We start from the raw sequence: 18690 nt of genomic DNA, 5'->3' as shown, positions 1-18690 counted from the left end.
CAGGTTTTATCCTACCAATGGTTCTCAAATTTTAGTGTGCATCAGAATCCCCTGAAGGACTCGGACCCTATTTCCAGAGTTTCTGATCAACTTGTGTGTTTTGTGATCAACCTGTGGCTAGAAAGGGAGAGGTTAGGACTGACTTAAAGTCTAGCTTGAGAGGCAAGATAGATCATGACGTCACTAAATGTGATAGAGACTGGAAGAAGCTGTAGATTACACGTGGAAACCCCACTGAAGTTTGTTTTGAACTTATTCAACTGTTGTTTAAAGACAACAGATGGAGATGAGCAATGGGGAGCTGTAGGCAGATCTGGAACTTGAATGAAGTCAGGGGTAAAGATAAAGATTTAAGAGCAACAGTACAGAAATGGTTGCTTACACCACAGACGTGGATGAAACCACTTAGGGCTAGAGAATAAGAAAAGTAGATAACCAAGCATCAAAATGTGGGGAAACGTCATTATTTAAGGTTTGTGCATAAAAAATAGTCACTAAAAGAAACAGGGGAAGAAACTCAGAATTCTCAGTGATGTAAAAGAAGAACAAAAGTAGAGTGTGGCCTCTGAAACCAAGGGAAGGAAGAAGTTTGAGACAGACTATGGTCAACTGTCTCAAATGGTTTCCTGACAGAGTAGCTCCAGCTTTTGATGAAAAGGACAACAGTACCATCTACCCCATTAATTTGTTTACTGGTTCCATGGAGCTGAGAACATGAATTAAGGATCTAAAGGAGAATATGAACATCTTTCAGTAAGTAGAGTGCTATATAGTACAACAGCATCACCATCATAAATTACTGTTAGTAGCATATCGTAAGTGTGGAAACTGAAGCTTAGAAAGCTCCAGCAACTTGCCCTTAGTCACAGAGCCATGACTGAATCAGCATGGAATAGAGTCTTCTGACTTTTTACTCATCAACCCCCAGTAAGTATTAGGTTTTAAGACCAAAGCCAAAACACTAATAAATGGCTGCTAACTGAGGTCTCAGTTTTTCTCTTACCATCTGTAAAACAGGCCTCTGGCTCATCTGAATTTACAGGCTCAGCCTCTGCTTCCTCTCCTTCTCCTGGCACAGGGTTATCAACTGTGCTGCACTCAGAGGAACTCGATCCGTTCAGCCTCTAAAAAGAAATTCACCACCCCACCAGAGAGTTCATTTAGGGTTCATTCAAATCTTGCATTAAAACCATATTTGATAATCAGAGTCATGCAAAGTGTTATGAAAAGAGATTAACAGTATGATGGCCATAAAAACATATAAACATACATTGAGGTCAGGTCACCTTACAATGCATCTGTGCTTGATCTTTCTATCTACACATCCTGTGAAAAATACATTTCCTTATTTTTCGTATGCTAACAAGTTATGGACAGAATTAGTCTTAAGGTAATATTTTTATGTAAACTATAACATCTGCAAAGTATTGGCCACATTTTTATTTTGTTTTATGTTTAATATAAATTTGTATACACCAATAATTACTATTTTAGAACAACCAAGACCCTGATAGAAATAATATACAAGTGCCAAATTGCCAACACCTGATAACTGAAAGGTCAGATCTGACAACTGGCAGAAAAAGCTTGTTGGTACTTAAAATTTTTAAAAAGAATAAAATCAGTGTAAAATGAAATCCAAACATATTTTTTTCTATTAACGCTTAGATTTGAGAATATGTATCAGGATGATATAGATAGAAGGCCTTTCATCAAAACAAAAAAAGTCAAATACTGTATTGGAATCAAAATGTCAAAGACCATAGTAATTATCTTATCCAATACCACCTATTTCAGTGATAGAATTTCAGGATACAGTAGAAGAGATCATAAATATTATTTATAATGTCAAGAGATAGTGGCTACTAAAGTGAGCACCACATGCAAACTCTGAAACAAAGACTCCATGAAATTGAACATGGCAGACCAACACATGAGAGGAATGAACTCATTGTCATTATGATCATAAAACTGATCATAACACAAATTTTCCCCACCCAGAACTTTGTGATCAAACATGATGTTTACAAACACACACATACACAGAAAGTTTTAGATAAAATACATACAGCAATTGTAGCAAAACTGTGTCAAATTTTCCTAATATTATTTTATAAGGGGTAGAGCAGCACATCAATGGAAGAGTTCAATTTTCATTCTCATTTGCTAAACGACATGTGAATATTGAAAACTACTAGTTATTATAGCATGTACTTCTCTTAATAAGATTACAGCTTTACTTGTTTTTTTAAGAATAATTCAAACAAATGTAAGTGCTAAAAATGAGGAAATACTTATTTCATTTAAATTGATTCTTCAATCTATTGATTTGCATTAAGATCATAGGCCCAAACTAAAATATTAACTTTTAGAGAATGACTTCGGAAGCTAAAAGTATACTTTATGGGTAACACATTAAATTCTCAGTACTATTATTATCACACAGTATTCAATATCAGTAAAAAAGGCATTGATAAGAATTGAACATAAGGAATGATGTAAGCAAAGTGGTTTGTATAACTGAGGTAAAGAATTATGAACACTATTAAATTACTACTTCTAATCTACATTGGCATAGCAGTATTATTCCCACATAGTCGAAGAGTTTTAGAATATTACGTTATTAACAGTATCAATATGAAATTTCACTTAAGAAGCAGGTTAAACTGATTGAATTAATCTAAAATTACTTAAAAAAACAAATAAAAATTAATTGTAAGACAATATCCTGTAAGACTTAAGGTTTTAAAATATATATTACTCCAGGAAACAATGGGGAAACTTATAATTATTAATATGTCCTATTGTGCCAATTACCACAAAAACCCATTTTAAGTACCATATCTAAAAGACTACAATTATTTGATGTCTTCAATTCCTGACCTTTCAGTTGCAAGTGAACTGTCACTAGGGAATTGAAGGACAAGGCACTATGATTCTGTGGAGATGAGACCAAACATTTCCATGCTGAAAATAAGTTATTGGCTTGGACCTTGAGGAAAAGCAGTGGGTGAAATAGCTGATAGAATACAAAGCTCCTCCCTGCTATTAGCCAAAATGCTGACAATTAGGATATAGTTATAATGATTTTTCTCTCACCTTGTAACAACTTTTAAATAAAATGTTTCAAATCTGCAGAACCCTGATGTATGTTAAATTAATGAAAGCATCTTCAACCTCAACATTTGGTTTTCTCACTCTTTAAAAGAGCAGTAACAAAGCTGACTTATACCAAGTTAATTTATAAGTAAAAATTAAGATGATTTTATGACGTGTATTCTTGCCATTGAAGGCTTCCCCCCCCCATAACTTTTATGGCAATATTTTGTCAATTAAATTCGGAGTTTGGCTCGGATCTTACATCATAAATGACAGTTATTCAAAATTATTCCTCACTGGAACAGAAATTATCAAAATATTTAATATGAACTATAATTTGTATCACAAGCCAAATTCAATGTTTAGAATGTTTTTAGGAATTCAATGTTTTCCTGGGAACGCATTAAGTATTCACAAGTAGCTATTTCAGTACTGTATATAATGTTAAATATTTATGGGCATGTCCTAGCAATATAGACAGTTTAGTTTTAATCTATTCAGCTTTTAAACTTCATACCTACTAAAGCAGAAGTTTCTTTAACAGGGTCCAAAAAGGACATTTTTAAATAGAAAGGCTAACATCTATTACAAAGGTTTTCTCTTGAAGGTAAATTCTTTTAAATCTCATAGTAGGCATTGCTAGATTTAACTATTGAATCTTCTTTTATTCTTATTTAGTATACAGTAAAGATCAAGTCAATCATTTGTATCATTTTATATAATTAATTATATGATTATTTTCATTTCTGTATACTCATTTACTATTTAGTTTTCTTGTGATTTTGGAAATGGAAGAATAGTTATACTATACTAAGAGCAGTGAAATAAATACTTCAGTATGAAAAAGTTCCCTTCTGGTTTTATAAATAGGTCATTTTAAAATTTCACATCGATTTTATTTTTAGTAAAATGTGAAATATACTTCTTGTCTATTACTTCTTTGCTTGTCAACAAAGATAATTCTTAATCTGTCGTGGTCTACATATTAATAGAAATAAGTGTAAAAATAGGACCATAAAGGTAGACTCACTAGTATAGTATAAAATAGGAAATATGCTATAGTTAGCATTCCTGACTTTTTATTAAATAATATGGTATTGACTGTAGGTACTTTCTAATTTTTTTATTTCTTTCCTTTAAATAAAACCTATACACTTGATTCAAAAATTTCAAATGTACAATAGCATGTGATGAAAAATACAAGTCCCCTCCACTCTCGCCCTGATTCTATTTCCTTTAGGTAATTACTATACTATATATATGTACTTTTTGACATGTGTTTCTATATTCTTCAATAAGCATCCATAAAACACTGAAGTAGTTTTGAAACATCCTACTCTTGATTATAAACTTATGTAGCTATTTCACTATTGAAAATATGATCAAATTAAAGCTTAATTATTCTTCATGGATCTCCTTTTGTCTTGAAGGTGTGTTTTCTACAACACTGCATATAGTTAGAAACTCTGTTAAATATAGGTGTCATATGAAAAACTGCCCTAGGCTGGTCACTTACAAATTTGTTACTGTCATTTCCTGAAATAGGCGATCTCATTGTAAGCCTATTTGATGCTAGTATAGGATGGTGGTTAATGCTAGTTGGTCATTTATTTCGAGAGGTATGAAGTAGGATTGTCTAATAACGTGACAATCTGGCACTCAAAATCAAAAACACTATCAACATATAGCAGCACTGTAGAAAACACAGAACTCCACAAAAGCCTTATTCAAAGAGGATGGTTGGTGTTGAAAACATCCGAAAGATGTCATGTTTAAAGTACATGCTATAAGGCTGTTTGCTTCACACAACACAAGAAAGGTATTCTTTGAGTAGCAGAGTCTAGAATAGTTATTTCACCTGAACGTCCAAACAAAAAAACCCAAAGGACAGCAAGATTGAAAGAAGCAAATCAAAAGGAAAGGATGGGCATATAAGGGCAGAAAAATTATGGGAGACATTAGTGATACACTAAGCTCCACTGTATGTCAATAAACAAGAAAGACTTCTATTAGATTCAAATCAATTATCACCCATCTTTTAATTTTATAGCCTAATTTTACAATTGATATCTATAATGAGGGCTCTGAATCTATAATGAGGAATGAAATGGTAAAGTTTAGAATAAACGATCAAAGAACATTTACAGAGGAATTCCACAGATAGCTACTATGCTTGTTTTTCCAAGTTTACCGTTCTATTATGGGATAACTTGAATTTTAAAGCCAAAATATGCTTTCCTCTCCCTTGCAATTGTTAGGCTCTTTTTTTGCCTTCTGAAGAAATGCAAACACTACCCCTTTCAGCCTTTTAAAACTAAAGATTACCTATGGTATTACCATTTGTGGGTTTTTTTTTTTTTTTATTTTGAGAGTAATGATATTTCGTTTCTTTACATGATTTGGCTTCTGGGCCCCTCAAAGTCCCTCAAATCGTTTTCCAGTCTCTCTGGAATTCTGCTTTCTCTCAAAATTATTTTTAAAAGGCAAATACCATATGCTAACACATATATATGGAATCTAAAAAAAAAAAAAAAGTGGTTAAGAAGAACCTAGGGGCAGGACAGGAATAAAGACGCAGACATAGAGAATGGACTTGAGGACATGGGGAGGGGTAAGGGTAATCTGGGACAAAGTGAAAGAGTGGCATGGACCTATATATACTACCAAATGTAAAATAGATAGCTAGTGGGAAGCAGCCGCATAGCACAGGGAGATCAGCTCGGTGCTTTGTGACCACCTAGAGGGGTGGGATAGGGAGGGTGGGAGGGAGACGCAAGAGGGAGGGGATATGGGGATACATGTATACATACAGCTGATTCACTTTGTTATACAGCAGCAACTAACACAACACTGTAAAGCAATTATACTCCAATAAAGATGTTAAAAAAAAAAAAAGGCAATGACCAAAGTTAAAAAGTACTCCAGATACACTTCATCAATGGAAAATTAAATATTTTTTCCTCTCTGTGATCTAGATTTTCATTTCACTTCCATTTAAATTAGCAGAAAATAGTTTATTTACTAGTTACAGTAAATTCTTTTTTCACATTATGGGCAACTAAAACTCCAGCACTTTTTCATATAAAGGGCAAGAAAATGGAGTTTTTCCTTTCCTAGTGTTTTGTTTATCGCTACTAGAGAAGCTGTGTAGGCTTTTTGGGAATAGTTGTTCATTCAGCAGGAAATCTACTTAACAACTCCATCACAGGGTCAGATGGTTTGTAGTATTAGTTGATGGAGAAATAATGAGGTCAAATCACAGTCACCACCAGCGAAATTCAAAATAAAGCAAATAGTTTACTGAAAGTTCCTAGTTTTCCCAGAATCTTCTAGCTAGGGTACTTTCTATTCAATAACAGGACAATTTACGGGGCTGAAAGATCAAGATCAAGATCTTGCGTATGAAAACAAACAAACAAATGCAGCAAAATTGGGCCATATAAGATCTGACCGGCTATAGATTTCTCAGCCAGATCCTACAGTATCATCAACTTCTTTCTAATGGAAAGGCAAATGGCATTCACCAGTAAGGTCTTGAAAGGTAAAGCAACCCCCATTATTCAAAGGCTTTGTGCACTAACACAGAACTGCTATTTGCAGAGGATAGTTATTTAAAAAGCTGGAATACAGTGGGCCAAATCAGAAGAAATACCTTAAAAACTTTAGGAACGAACACTTAAACAGTTCTACTTTTGCGGCCTGCTAGGGAACTCCAAGTAGGTAAATACGGATTGGAACACAAGCAAACATGACAGGAAAACGTGAGGTAAAAGCATATACTCTATGACTCAAGGTCACTCAATATTATTTATAATAAAAAAGGAAATGACAAAAAACAAACTACCTGTACATCTGAGTGATTAATGGTATTCCCTAAAACTACCCATAATGAGGAAGGACAAGGAAAGAAATTCCAATTGCAACAATTCCAATTGGAACGTTCCAATAGTTTTTAAATACCGGGGCTTCTAATACTGCAAACACAATGTAAAATAAAATTTGGCACAGATAAAATATATTTTTCCTAACCTTTATGTAGGTAGCTTCTGACAAAGAAAAGTATTGTATTTCAAGTCAATTTTTTGCAACTGAATTTTTGTTTATCTGGAGAACAACCACTCCTTAATATGTGCCTCAAGTTTTCTAACAGTAGTTTGGTAAAAAAAAAAAAAAAAAAAAAAGTAATAATAATTTAGGAATTAAGCACACACACACATACACACACATATATATTTCTAGAAACAGTTTTCTCAAAAATTGTGTTTTAGCTGTACATATATAGATTCTATTGTATATGTGTACATCTTTACTTATGTTCTAGGGGAAGGAAATTTACTGCATTTTGGAATAAAATGGTTCTCTAAAATATTGCCTGTAAATCACCATCAATTTGAAATAGAAAAATATGTCTTTTACCTAGGAGCACCTTTAAAATTAACTGCAAGTAAACTAGAACAATTATATGTTTCTTTTTAAATTTGAAACTCCTATCATTACTATTCCTAGAGTGTATCAATTTTAGGATAGAGTTTTGCTTCCATCATTGCAAACGGAAAACAATAATACAAACATCCTAACAATGACAGAGAAATTGAAAATATGAACTGCATTAAATATAAAAAAGGCAAGATTCTTATTAATGTGGATTTTTTTCCTTCCAAGGAATTTTAGAGTTCATTCATTCAACAGGTTATACTAAAATTAAAACAAGATATTATATCTTAGTAGTATATTTCTTTTATATGTGTTAGCCAGATACAGCAATCCATATTAATCTTTCTAATTTTAGGGACAGTGTTTCATGTCTTATTGACAGGTTTAGTGTTCACTTCGTAATATGTTCCATTTAAACCTCTTATCTTTCTTGAGGCTACATGTATATCTATCTCATCATGAAATATATTCAGTCATCCCTCGGTATCCTGGGAGGTTGGCTGCAGGGCCCCAGCAGATACCAAAATCTGCAAATGCTCAAGTCGCTTATATAAAAAGGTGTAGTATTTGCATATAACATATGCACATCCTTCCATTCTCCCTTATACTTTAAATCATCTCTAGATTACTCATAATACCTAATACAATGTGAATGCTACGTAAATAGTTGTAAATAGAATGTATATGCATATAGATAGTTGCTGGTGTACAGCAAATTCATGTTGTGGTTTTGGGAACTTTCTGGAATTTTTTCCCCAAATATTTTCAATCCCGATTAGTTGAAACTGCTCATGCAGGACACATGGATACAGAGGGCCAAATGTACATAATCAGAAACTTAGTCTCATCAGTGTGTAAATCTGCTCTGGAATCAAATTAATCATTTCAGGCATTTACAACTCATTCCTTCATAGGCAGAGCCAGTAAATTATTAATTGATTCATTTTATATACTGCCAAATAAAAATCAAATATTACTGAATTAATTAAAGAAATAAAGTCCTAGTTATCATTGTGCTTAAAATAATTTCAAAACATACTCAAAGTCTGGCCTAGAAGCTGGGTACTTTGGCTCTGTCTCCAACTTTCTACATGTGTACTCAGAAACTGTATGAGTCTCAATTTCCCTACCTGTGAATACACGACTAACACTAGAAAGGTCCTTTCCTGTTACAAGAATTTTATGTTTATGCCTGAAATATTTCTCCCACAAAAATTATTTCTTGAGTTTTAATTTACTGAATTTGAATGTGACAATTTTTATCTTTTCCCCCCGGCTTTACTGAGATGTAATTGACATACAGCGTTGTGTAAGTTTAAGGTAAACAATGTGATAATTAGATACATGTATATATTGTGAAATGTTTACCACAATAAGGTTAGTTAATACGTCCTTCACCTCACATAATTACCATTTCCTTGTTGTTATTATGGTGAGAATATTAAAACTCTACTCTCATTGCAATAAACCTGACAGTTTAGTATGACATACATCTATATATATATACAGGTGACCCTTGAACATCATGGGGGTCAGGGCACAACCCTCTGTGAGGTCTAAAATCTGATTATAACTCGTAGTCAGCCCTCCGCATCCACCGTTCCTCAGCACCCTCTGTTCCACATCCGTGGATTCAACCAACCACAGATCGTGTAGTACTGTATTCTTTATTACTGAAAAAATCCCAGTATTAGTGGAACCACGCAGTTCAAACCCCTGTTGTTCAAGGGTCAACTGTATGGCTTAAATTAGGAGGGGAAGTTGATAGAGGTTTTTTTAATTAAATACTGCTTCAGTGGCTTCTGTTACATACTAACTTTTATAATCCAGCCAATAAAATTTATAGATCATGCACTTGAAATCACCTAAGGACATGAGAGCTGTATCAAGGAATTAAGCAATAGAGTAACAAAAAACGATGGAATTGCCCCAGTGACATGCTGTGATGTCAATTTATCTATGGAAAAATTGTATATGTTGTAACTTTCTTGCAATGGGTCAGGCAGAGAGATTTTGTAGCTGAACAGCATGCATGACACTGAAAAAAAATATCATATACATATGTATGATTTTTTTTTTAGGTAACCTGTGTAAAAGTGGTCACATATGTCTGTGCCTGGTTAAAAGCACAGAGCTGCATCTTGATGGATCCAGTTTGTTTTTACCCCTGTGAGAAGTAAGAAGGTCAGGTACTGAAGTCTGTAAATGCAGCATGATGGAACAGTTTAATCAACAGATTTGAAATGTTTAAAGACATATACCTGTAAGTAGAAATTAGTTATATTTGACAATGCATGCTATATGCTCAACGCAAAGCAATGTATTTGAAACACAGTAATAAGATTAAATATCATTCAACACAGATTTAGAAATAATGAACTAAACAGTAATATAGTTCTGTTATTTAGGAGATGAATTTAAACACTATTGATATAATGTGCGACGGCAATCTTTTGCATTCTGCTTGCTCTTCATAACAAACATTTTAAAATAAGTGATCCTCAATATTGGAATGAGGTGAGAGTTGAGAGTATGTGGTTTTTGAAGCATCTTCTAAAATTAGCATTTCTTGATTTACTTTTAATTTTGATATTTCAAACAGCATTACAGGAAAGGAATGTTTTCAAATTTATCAAAATATAAAAATTAAGAAACATTGATTTAAATGTCAGACCAAAATGTCACTGTTTTTAGACACAAGAACAAATCCAATAAAGATGAAAATAATTTCAAATAGTTTGGAACCAATCTGCAAAAAAGAAATTATCTAAGTAAAATTCTGTAGGGGTGCTTTGTTTTGTTTTTGCAAGAATCTATGCATAAAAGATAGGATCAAATGTCAGCTTCCCCCAAAGGTATAATTGAAACTAATCCCTAAATCTTGCCAAATCAAAAGCATTTCTGGAGAAGATTATTATATTTTCTAAAATGCAGTAAAGAGAAGAAATCTAAACTGCCTGCAACTGCCTCTTTGTGGAAAAAACTTTATAAAAAATCTAAGGAGAGATAGACCTAATAACAATGTAATTAAAACCACCATATATTAAAAATAAATAAAATATTTAACTTTGATGACTATAAATATTTAAACAACTTTTTATAAAATCAATAAAAGGAATGAATTTAATAACAAGTAAGCACATTTAAGTTTCTCCAAAGATGATGGCTTTCAAAAATTGAATACTGAATAGATGAATAGGTGGATGGATAAAATGAATGAGTGAATCAGATGAACAACATGAATGTTTGTTCCTCTGCCTGGGATTTCCTTCTCCACCACATTCACACAATGAAATGATCTCCATCCTTTAGGGTCTAGCTTAGGTGCCACCTCCTTTCATGTGCCTTCGACCTGATATAATCCCTTACTTAATACATCCTCAATGGACTGGTTTATTATTCTCTTATGGACTGTACTTTGCTCTGCTCTGCTGTATTATCAAAGTAAACTATAAGCTAATAAATTAACATTAAGGAGGATTAGACACTGAACACGAATCAGCAAATGCACAATACCATTAGAACTGAAAATCTGATCCTGAATTGCAACATTACAGAGATATAACAGAAAATAATTATATTCCTATCCACTCTCTTGCCTTTCTATATGATATGTATTATGGTGGTTAAAGCTTGGAGCTCAAATTTTTAAAGAACCCTAGAAACATCAGTGACTAACCAGCATCATTTCTTAATCTTTTAGCATCTTAGTAAATATAGATTCATATTATCCACTTTCCTGGGTTGTTTTAAGGAGGAAAGTTACATAGCTTATATGAAAGAGACTAATGTATACATTTTCTCCTTGGTCTCTTTGGTGCTTTCTTGTGTCCACTTCTCAAGTGCTGAGTTGATCACTTGTCCTCTTCCTTTCTATGGTCCCTGTACTGCAGTGGATGCTGTGGTGCACTGCCCCAGTCCCCCTTTCAGACAAGCCACTCATTCTTCCACCTGCTAGGAGTGTTGGCAGCTGAAGGCTCACAGCTGAGTCCCTCTCTGGGAATTGAAATACAGAAGGAAGCTACCTCACTCAAGGTTACATCCCCTCCCCTGGCCTGGAAGAGTGGGGGGAGAGCCTGTATCCAGCGACGGACTGGTGCGGAGCACACAAAGTCCTGACCCCTTGCTTCAACTTGGGACTACTCCAAAGGGTCACTCCAGTGCCAGAGGTGCCTGCAGGGTCAGCTGAGGCCTCTGCTGCAACTGCAGAGAATTTCAGCTTCTCCCTCTGTGCAATCATCTTGCTTCCCTCACTTCTTACAGGTGTTAGGTGCTGAACCCGAGAACACTACCCAGAGTTGGTTTCCCAGGGAACCTGACCTCAAAATTAACATACAAAATTCCAACCTGTCTACAACTCTGACTTATCTTCTTAAAACCTCCAAATACCTACTGCTCACCATCACTTAGCTACCTTGCACATAGCTCACAATTAAGATGTCCCCAAATTAAACTCTGTCTCTATCTTACCCCCCAAGTTTTCTTCCCTCCCCCGACCCCGTGTATTTTTAATAGCATCAATATCCATCCAAGTCATCTACGCCAAAACTTTTGATTATGAGTTAATTTGTATCTCCCAAAACAGATATGTTGAAGTCCTAATGCTTGGTACCTCTGAATACGACCTTATGTGGAAATAGGGTCTTTGCAGATGTAGTCAAATTGAGAGGAATTCACTAGGGTGGGCCCTAATCTAACATAATTAGTATCTTTATAAAATGAAAAGACAGAGATAGATAGGGAGAACTCCATGTGACAACAGAAGCGAAGATCAGAGTGATGCAGCTGCTACACATGGGAGGCCAAGGATGAAGTACCACCACCAGAAGCTAGGAAAAGGCGAGGCAGGGTCCTCGCTAGAGCCTGCAGAGAGCATGGCCCTGCCTACACCTCCATTTCAGACTTACAGCCTCTAGAACTATCTAAGGATACAGTTCTGTTGTATAAGGCCCCAAGTTTGTGATACTCTGTTATGACAGCCACAGGAAATGAATATACCCTTTGAAACAGCTCACAACTCACATATCCAGACCCTGAGCCCTTATTTTTTAACTTGCGGTGTCTTACCATTATCCCACACACCACCATCACTCCCTTAGACTGAGCCCTCATCAAGTGTGCTTGGGATGGCTTCAATAGCCTTTCATCCTCTCCCCTTTATTACACCCCCAACCAAACTTTCTTTAAAAGTAGAGGTTTGAGGGGCTTCCCTAGTGGCGCAGTGGTTGAGAGTCCGCCTGCCGATGCAGGGGACACGGGTTCGTGCCCCGGTCTGGGAAGATCCCACATGCCGCGGAGCGGCTGGTCCCGTGAGCCATGGCCGCTGAGCCTGCGCGTCCAGAGCCTGTGCTCCGCAACGGGAGAGGCCACAATAGTGAGAGGCCCACGAACCGCAAAAAAAAAAAAAAAAAAAAAAAAAGTAGAGGTTTGCTAACAACAAAGTATAACAAAACAAGACAAAGTTTTCTCTTTCTGGTAAATAAAAAGAAACCTATTTCAATCTCTTGCCCATGGTAAGTCAAGCCATTTACTCTGTGGCTCCAATTTACCTCTGTCACTTACTACTTCCCAGCAGGCCATCCTCATGTGTATTTCATGGGCTTTTGTGCATCTGGATGCTTCCACATGCTGGGCCCATTACATCTACCAGAAGGGTGTCTCTGTCTCTCTCCGTGTCTGTCTCCCTCCCTTCCTCCCCCTCTCTTCCGGGCTCCCTCTCTTTCATTCTCTCTTTCCTGATGAATTGTCTTTTTACCATAAAATCCTCTTCAAGTGCATCCTCCACTGTGAAGTATTCCAGTTTATTTTCAAGATTATTAACCATATCTTTATCCTGCTTCAATATTTTTTTCTAAAAATCTGTTTTAATTCTTTTTTATATGTTTAATTATAATTTCTGATTTCTATACATGTTTCTCCTCAAAGGCAGGGACCTTGCTTTACTCTTTATCACTTAAGACAGTGCCAGAGAGCAAGAAGACCCTGAGCCTACGTCTACTGAGGAAATGAGTACACCGATGACATCTTTCTAGTGTCCAGCAGGCATAAGGCAAAAAGCACGTGCTTAGGAAATGTGAATTGAAAAAATGAATAGCCACAGTTTACTGAACATGTACTCAGGTATTCCTTCACAATTTTTTTCTCTCACAATGATCAAAGTGAATGGACTTTGCTTCCTTTAAGAACAAAAATTTTGCATAACTGTGTTTGCAGTGTTTTAAATGACACTCCGTTGAAGGTGAGAAGTTTGATTATGTAAAATTTGAAGGTTTCATTGGTTTCCTTTCTTCAAGGACCTCAGTTAGCTCCATCACAACTTGGAGACAGTGTTTCAAAACACTAAAGGGCTACTAAGTAAAGCTGAGTAAAGTTTCTGTGTTTGACTGGAGGAGGAATGAATAGGGGATCTTTCTGTGCAGGAAAACTTTACACAGGATGTTTTCCTTTCTGCTGAGTACACAACAGGAGCCAATTCACTTAAGCCTTGATAATAGATACATTTGTCAAAAGAGCAGTAAAGAAGATTTGGGGTATTAGATTCATAGTGAGTAGCTTCTCTGAAAGCTGTCAGAGTTTAACCACCCCAAAATCACATGAGGCTGTTATGTTTTAAAATATTTGGAGAAGTAAACTGGATAAATTTAACGTTTTTCCCCCAAATTTACATACAGTTTCAAATCAACGTCACAATTCTGTAAAATGGCTCTTTTTTTATCTTTAAAGCAAAGAAATAAGTAATCTGTAATAACTGAAAACAAAGGGTCTCTTTAACTCTCCAAGAAAGACCTCTCCATTTTAAAAAATTTATTAATTTAGTTTTTTAGAACTTTCAATTTTGAGATTTGGCATGATTTAAAAAAGAGAAAAAAACTACACTTCTTAAGAATTTAGTTAAGCCAGATCACATTGAATTACTGCAGCTGGGTGAAAAAAAATTTTTCTTTTTTTTCTCTAAGCAGCTGTTAGCACAGTGCCTGGAGCATAGTAGATCTCAATAAATATTTATTGAATGAATGGGTGCATTTCATGCTTCATTTGAGGCTCAGAATAATGAAGCACTTCATTGTTAATGGTGAAAATCTGCAGCGTGTTAATGTTTGCCCGGGGCTTAGAGGGCTGCCTCAGGTGGAGGCTGATTCTGAGAAGGGCCATCAGTTTAGAGTGTATTCTGAGAAGCAGTGACAGGAGTCTTACTCTCATGGGTCCCCTTGAGATGACAGTATGCCTTTCTCGATTCTGAGGCAGACTCTATCTTCAGAGAAATGCTGACGTTCTATTGCCAATTACTGCCTCAAAACTCTTTTAGATATTTTACTCAACACCTTATTTGAACTCATCTCTTTGGTCATTTGCTGGTAAGGTGTTTGATTACAAAATATTTTGACTTCAATCTGGAGTGTATATCTAACTGTCTGTCAGAACACGGAAACCTGCCTATCTGAGAGCCGACACTAGAAGAGGACAGAAAGTCTCCATAAAATACAATGGGAATAAAAGTATGCTAGGACATGAAAGAGAGGGTGGATTTGTTTTTTTGGATGGGGAAAGGGAAAGAGGAAAAGGTGTCAAAGGTCAAAGATATTCTTTCCCCCTGTTCAAAATGCAGATTCTTAAACAGGTAAAAGTGGAAAATACCCCAGCCCCTGAATAAAGAAAATGATTTCTCAGAAACCTGGATCAAAATAAACCAGGGATGAATTTAGGTTCACTTCCTACGCAAACTCAATCCAGCACAGTGGTCCCTGGGAACCCTGCTGGTAAGGATTCTGAGGTTGCATCCAGACTTAGGCAGAGAGAGTTTGGAGGATACGGACCAGAACAGGCGTTTGTAACAAGCTCCTGTGTTTGTCTTTACACACTAAAATTTAACCTGTAGCAAATAGCTACTTACAGTGTGTACATGACTACTAATCATACCCATGATAATTGTTAATTGGGCACTTATTTTCCAACAGGCACTGGTTTACCTAAATCATTCAATCTTTATTACAATTCTATGTTGCATACAAGTAAACTAGAAAAAAACAGAAGTCTTTTTTTTTTAATTGCTCAAGATCATGGAGTTATTAGCAAACATTAAATACAGGATCTAAGGCAAGTATTCTATCTCCAGAGGATGCATTCTTCATCATACTCCAAGGTAGTGCTTAAGACTTAAATAACTTACATATATTCAATTGGGCATTATTTTCCATTGGATAATCATGATTTGCCTCTTTGGGCAAGGTTCATCAAGAACATAGAATCATTATTTCAAAGATACCTGACGCATGAAAAATAAGAAAGTTACATAGCAGTTAAAAAATTGGGAACTCAAGTAAGAGCTGAAGATTAGGGGAATTAGAGCAGGGAGGTTAGCCTGGAAGGGCGTTAGAAACACTTTAGGTGAATAAGGAAATTGTGGTCCTTATAATTGTGGTGAATAATGATAGTGGTCCAAATTGAAAAATAAAACCAACAAGTCATAACTAGGATCATTTAAATCTCAAGCTACTGGAGAGACAGGCTCTAGACACAGGGTGTCACAGTTGGCAACAGCTTAATATTATCTAACAAATTTCCTGTAGAGCTTGAAATTTCATTACTTCTCAAGTCCAGTATATAGTCAAGTAGGTTTGAATGTACTCAAGATGACACATTTTGAGATATGCCATGGAAAATGTCTTATGAAGAAGGATAAACTTTCAAAATCCATAATTTAAAATCTGAACTTTTAGAGGCTAATAATGATGATGAATTCAATAATAAACACAACACCTAACACTTTTTTAGGGCTTACCAAGTCAAATACTGTGCTAAATGATTTAAAGAGACTAGCTTATGTATTCCTTATTACAACCTCTGAGGTAGCCTCAAGCTCCTGAATATTATACCATGTAAACCACAGATATGAATTAGAAAAAGTGTATTTTTTCTCATGTAGTTATGACTATAATGTCATGAACAAAAACCAATGATAATTAAGAATATTAAAATGTTACCAGCAAATGGTCTTTGGATAACACAGTTTAAGTGCACTAAATTTCATGCTTTTTAGGAAGGATTTATGGGCTAGGTGGCAGAGTAACTTTATGGATGGTTAAAATAGTCTATTTCAGTAACCAAATAGTTTATAGATTAAATCATTAATTATAAAAGACTGCTGGATACTATGACATCACAAACTTCCTCTGGATACTACAGGGTATGTAAATTCTTCAGAAGCATGGCTCAGTATCCCAGGGGAGACAAACTGGGTATTAACCCCAATAGGAATGTGGGTTTTATCCCTGAAATAGACAATGACAGGAGAAGGAAGGTAGACTTATGAATAATAAGACTGGGATTCTTGTCTTGGCTCTGCCTTGAACCAGCTTTATAACTACAGATAAAGTCACTTCCTCTTAATGGCTTTCTCAGTTAGGAAATGAGGTGCTAAATGGGGCAGGTCTATTATAGTCCCTTTACAATGCTATAATTCAACATACTAAGAATATGATTTTTGCCAGCGACTAAGGAAATCCATGTAGGGAGAGTCACAGGCTTTGAGAAAAGAAAAAACGACCAGGTAAGAAATGATTCCTCCCAAACATTAAGAGGAAAGCAGTATTTGGTAAACTCAACCAAGCTACCAAAGTGCTTTAACACCCAGAATCTCAAGCTTATTCAGAAAGTCTGCCAGGCAGTTAGAGTTTTACAACTCTAATCTTTGTAGGGAGAAAAGTGGGTAATTGAATTAGTTTTCATTTTCACATGAGACTAGCCCCAGATTACTGTTCCTGAGCGGGGTATGTGAAATCTAATTTTCTATCTTCAAGCCAAATCAACCACACCTTTTGAATTTTGGATTACTTCTTCCATGTAAAGATTTCTTTAAATAAAAAATAAAATATTTGATTCCTTACTTTGTGATCTTGGAAATAATTTTTTTGGCTACGTAAAATATATATGTTCATAATTTATTTAATCATCTATTCATTCAATAAGTATTGAGCATTTACTCTGCACCTAGTACTGGTCGTATGGTGTGCATGCACACACACACACACACACACACACACACACACACACACATACACACACACAGAGCTGTGTATCTTTGTTCCAAAATCCACTATAAATTCATGGAGGATAGTTCTTGATATAAGGTTAAGAAGATAGAAGATGTTTGGGAAATACCTGTCAAATACTTTCAAATATGACCTAAAGAAAGGAAAAATATTTTAAAGTGATATCTTAAAACTTTAAAGAGATGTCATAAAAAATGCTTTGTGATAAAACTCACTTATGATTATTATATTCCATATTAATAAAAATACAGCTCAATAATGCTTTGCATATATGCAAGCAGGTGTGGGGAAGGAGGATACAAAAAAAGTTTTAATAAAAGTCTCCCGTTTTCAATGAGTTTACAGTACCATTTGGTGCATACAATAATTTCTCAAAAAAATTAAGATACAAGGCTAAATAATAAATCTAGGAAAAGGCATAGAATTGTGTGGGGTTCAAAATGAGATCATATCTGTTTGAAGAGAAACTAGGAATGATGCAACAGCTACCACTTCTGAGCACTCTGAGTACTGTTCCAAGCATCCTACATGTGTTAATTCATTTAACCCTCACCTAACCCTATGCTGTAAGGGCTAATAATTTTACACGCAAGGAAGCTGAGGGCTATGACTTGAAGTACGTGTTTAGGATTTTGACTGAAGAAGGAAACCCCAAGCAAAATCATGCAGGTTGTGAGTGTATGTGGCCCAGAAGGAAATCGGCTTGGTTCAGGCACAGGAGCCCTAGCAAGCCCAGGAGAGACAGCTGGTCAGGGCCATGGTGTGAAGGCTTTATGTATGGTCCACAATTCAAATCTATGTTGGGGATCAAGGATACTTCAAAGGAGAAGTATGATTAGGATTGAACCTAAGTAAAATTAATCAAACAAGTGGATTAGAGTAGATGGAAAATGGAGGCAGAGACACCAGTGGGGAATTCACGTGGAATGGTTTCGGTAAGAAGTAGAGAGGGCAAAGGCAAAGGTGACGAACAGGAGCTGTGGATTCAACAGACACTGTGAAAGGAGATGGTATATGATTTTACGATTGATAACAAATAGGGAATAAAGGAAGGGAAGACTTAAAGATACCTGGTACTTTCCAATTTCGCTAAATGGATTATATCAGT

At 35.5% G+C, this 18690-nt stretch overlaps 1 protein-coding gene across 5 annotated transcripts in view; it reads right to left on the bottom strand.

Annotated features, from left to right (window-relative positions):
- Positions 1–18690, bottom strand: part of SCN9A (sodium voltage-gated channel alpha subunit 9) — a gene marked incomplete at its 5' end in the record, with an annotated part of 83013 nt that overhangs the window by 31328 nt on the left and 32995 nt on the right. For all 5 annotated transcript variants that reach the window (XM_082657762.1, XM_082657759.1, XM_082657758.1 and 2 more), the window contains one exon: positions 1004–1124. In XM_082657762.1, coding sequence (XP_082513888.1) covers positions 1004–1124 — 121 coding nt within the window. The remainder of the gene's footprint in view (positions 1–1003; positions 1125–18690) is intronic.

Source organism: Grampus griseus (assembly GCF_964374135.1).
Source record: "Grampus griseus genome assembly, chromosome: 7".
Taxonomy (NCBI): Eukaryota; Metazoa; Chordata; class Mammalia; order Artiodactyla; family Delphinidae; genus Grampus; species Grampus griseus.
The sequence above is the reverse complement of the archived record's forward strand: the minus strand, read 5'-3'. Positions and strand labels throughout refer to the sequence as shown.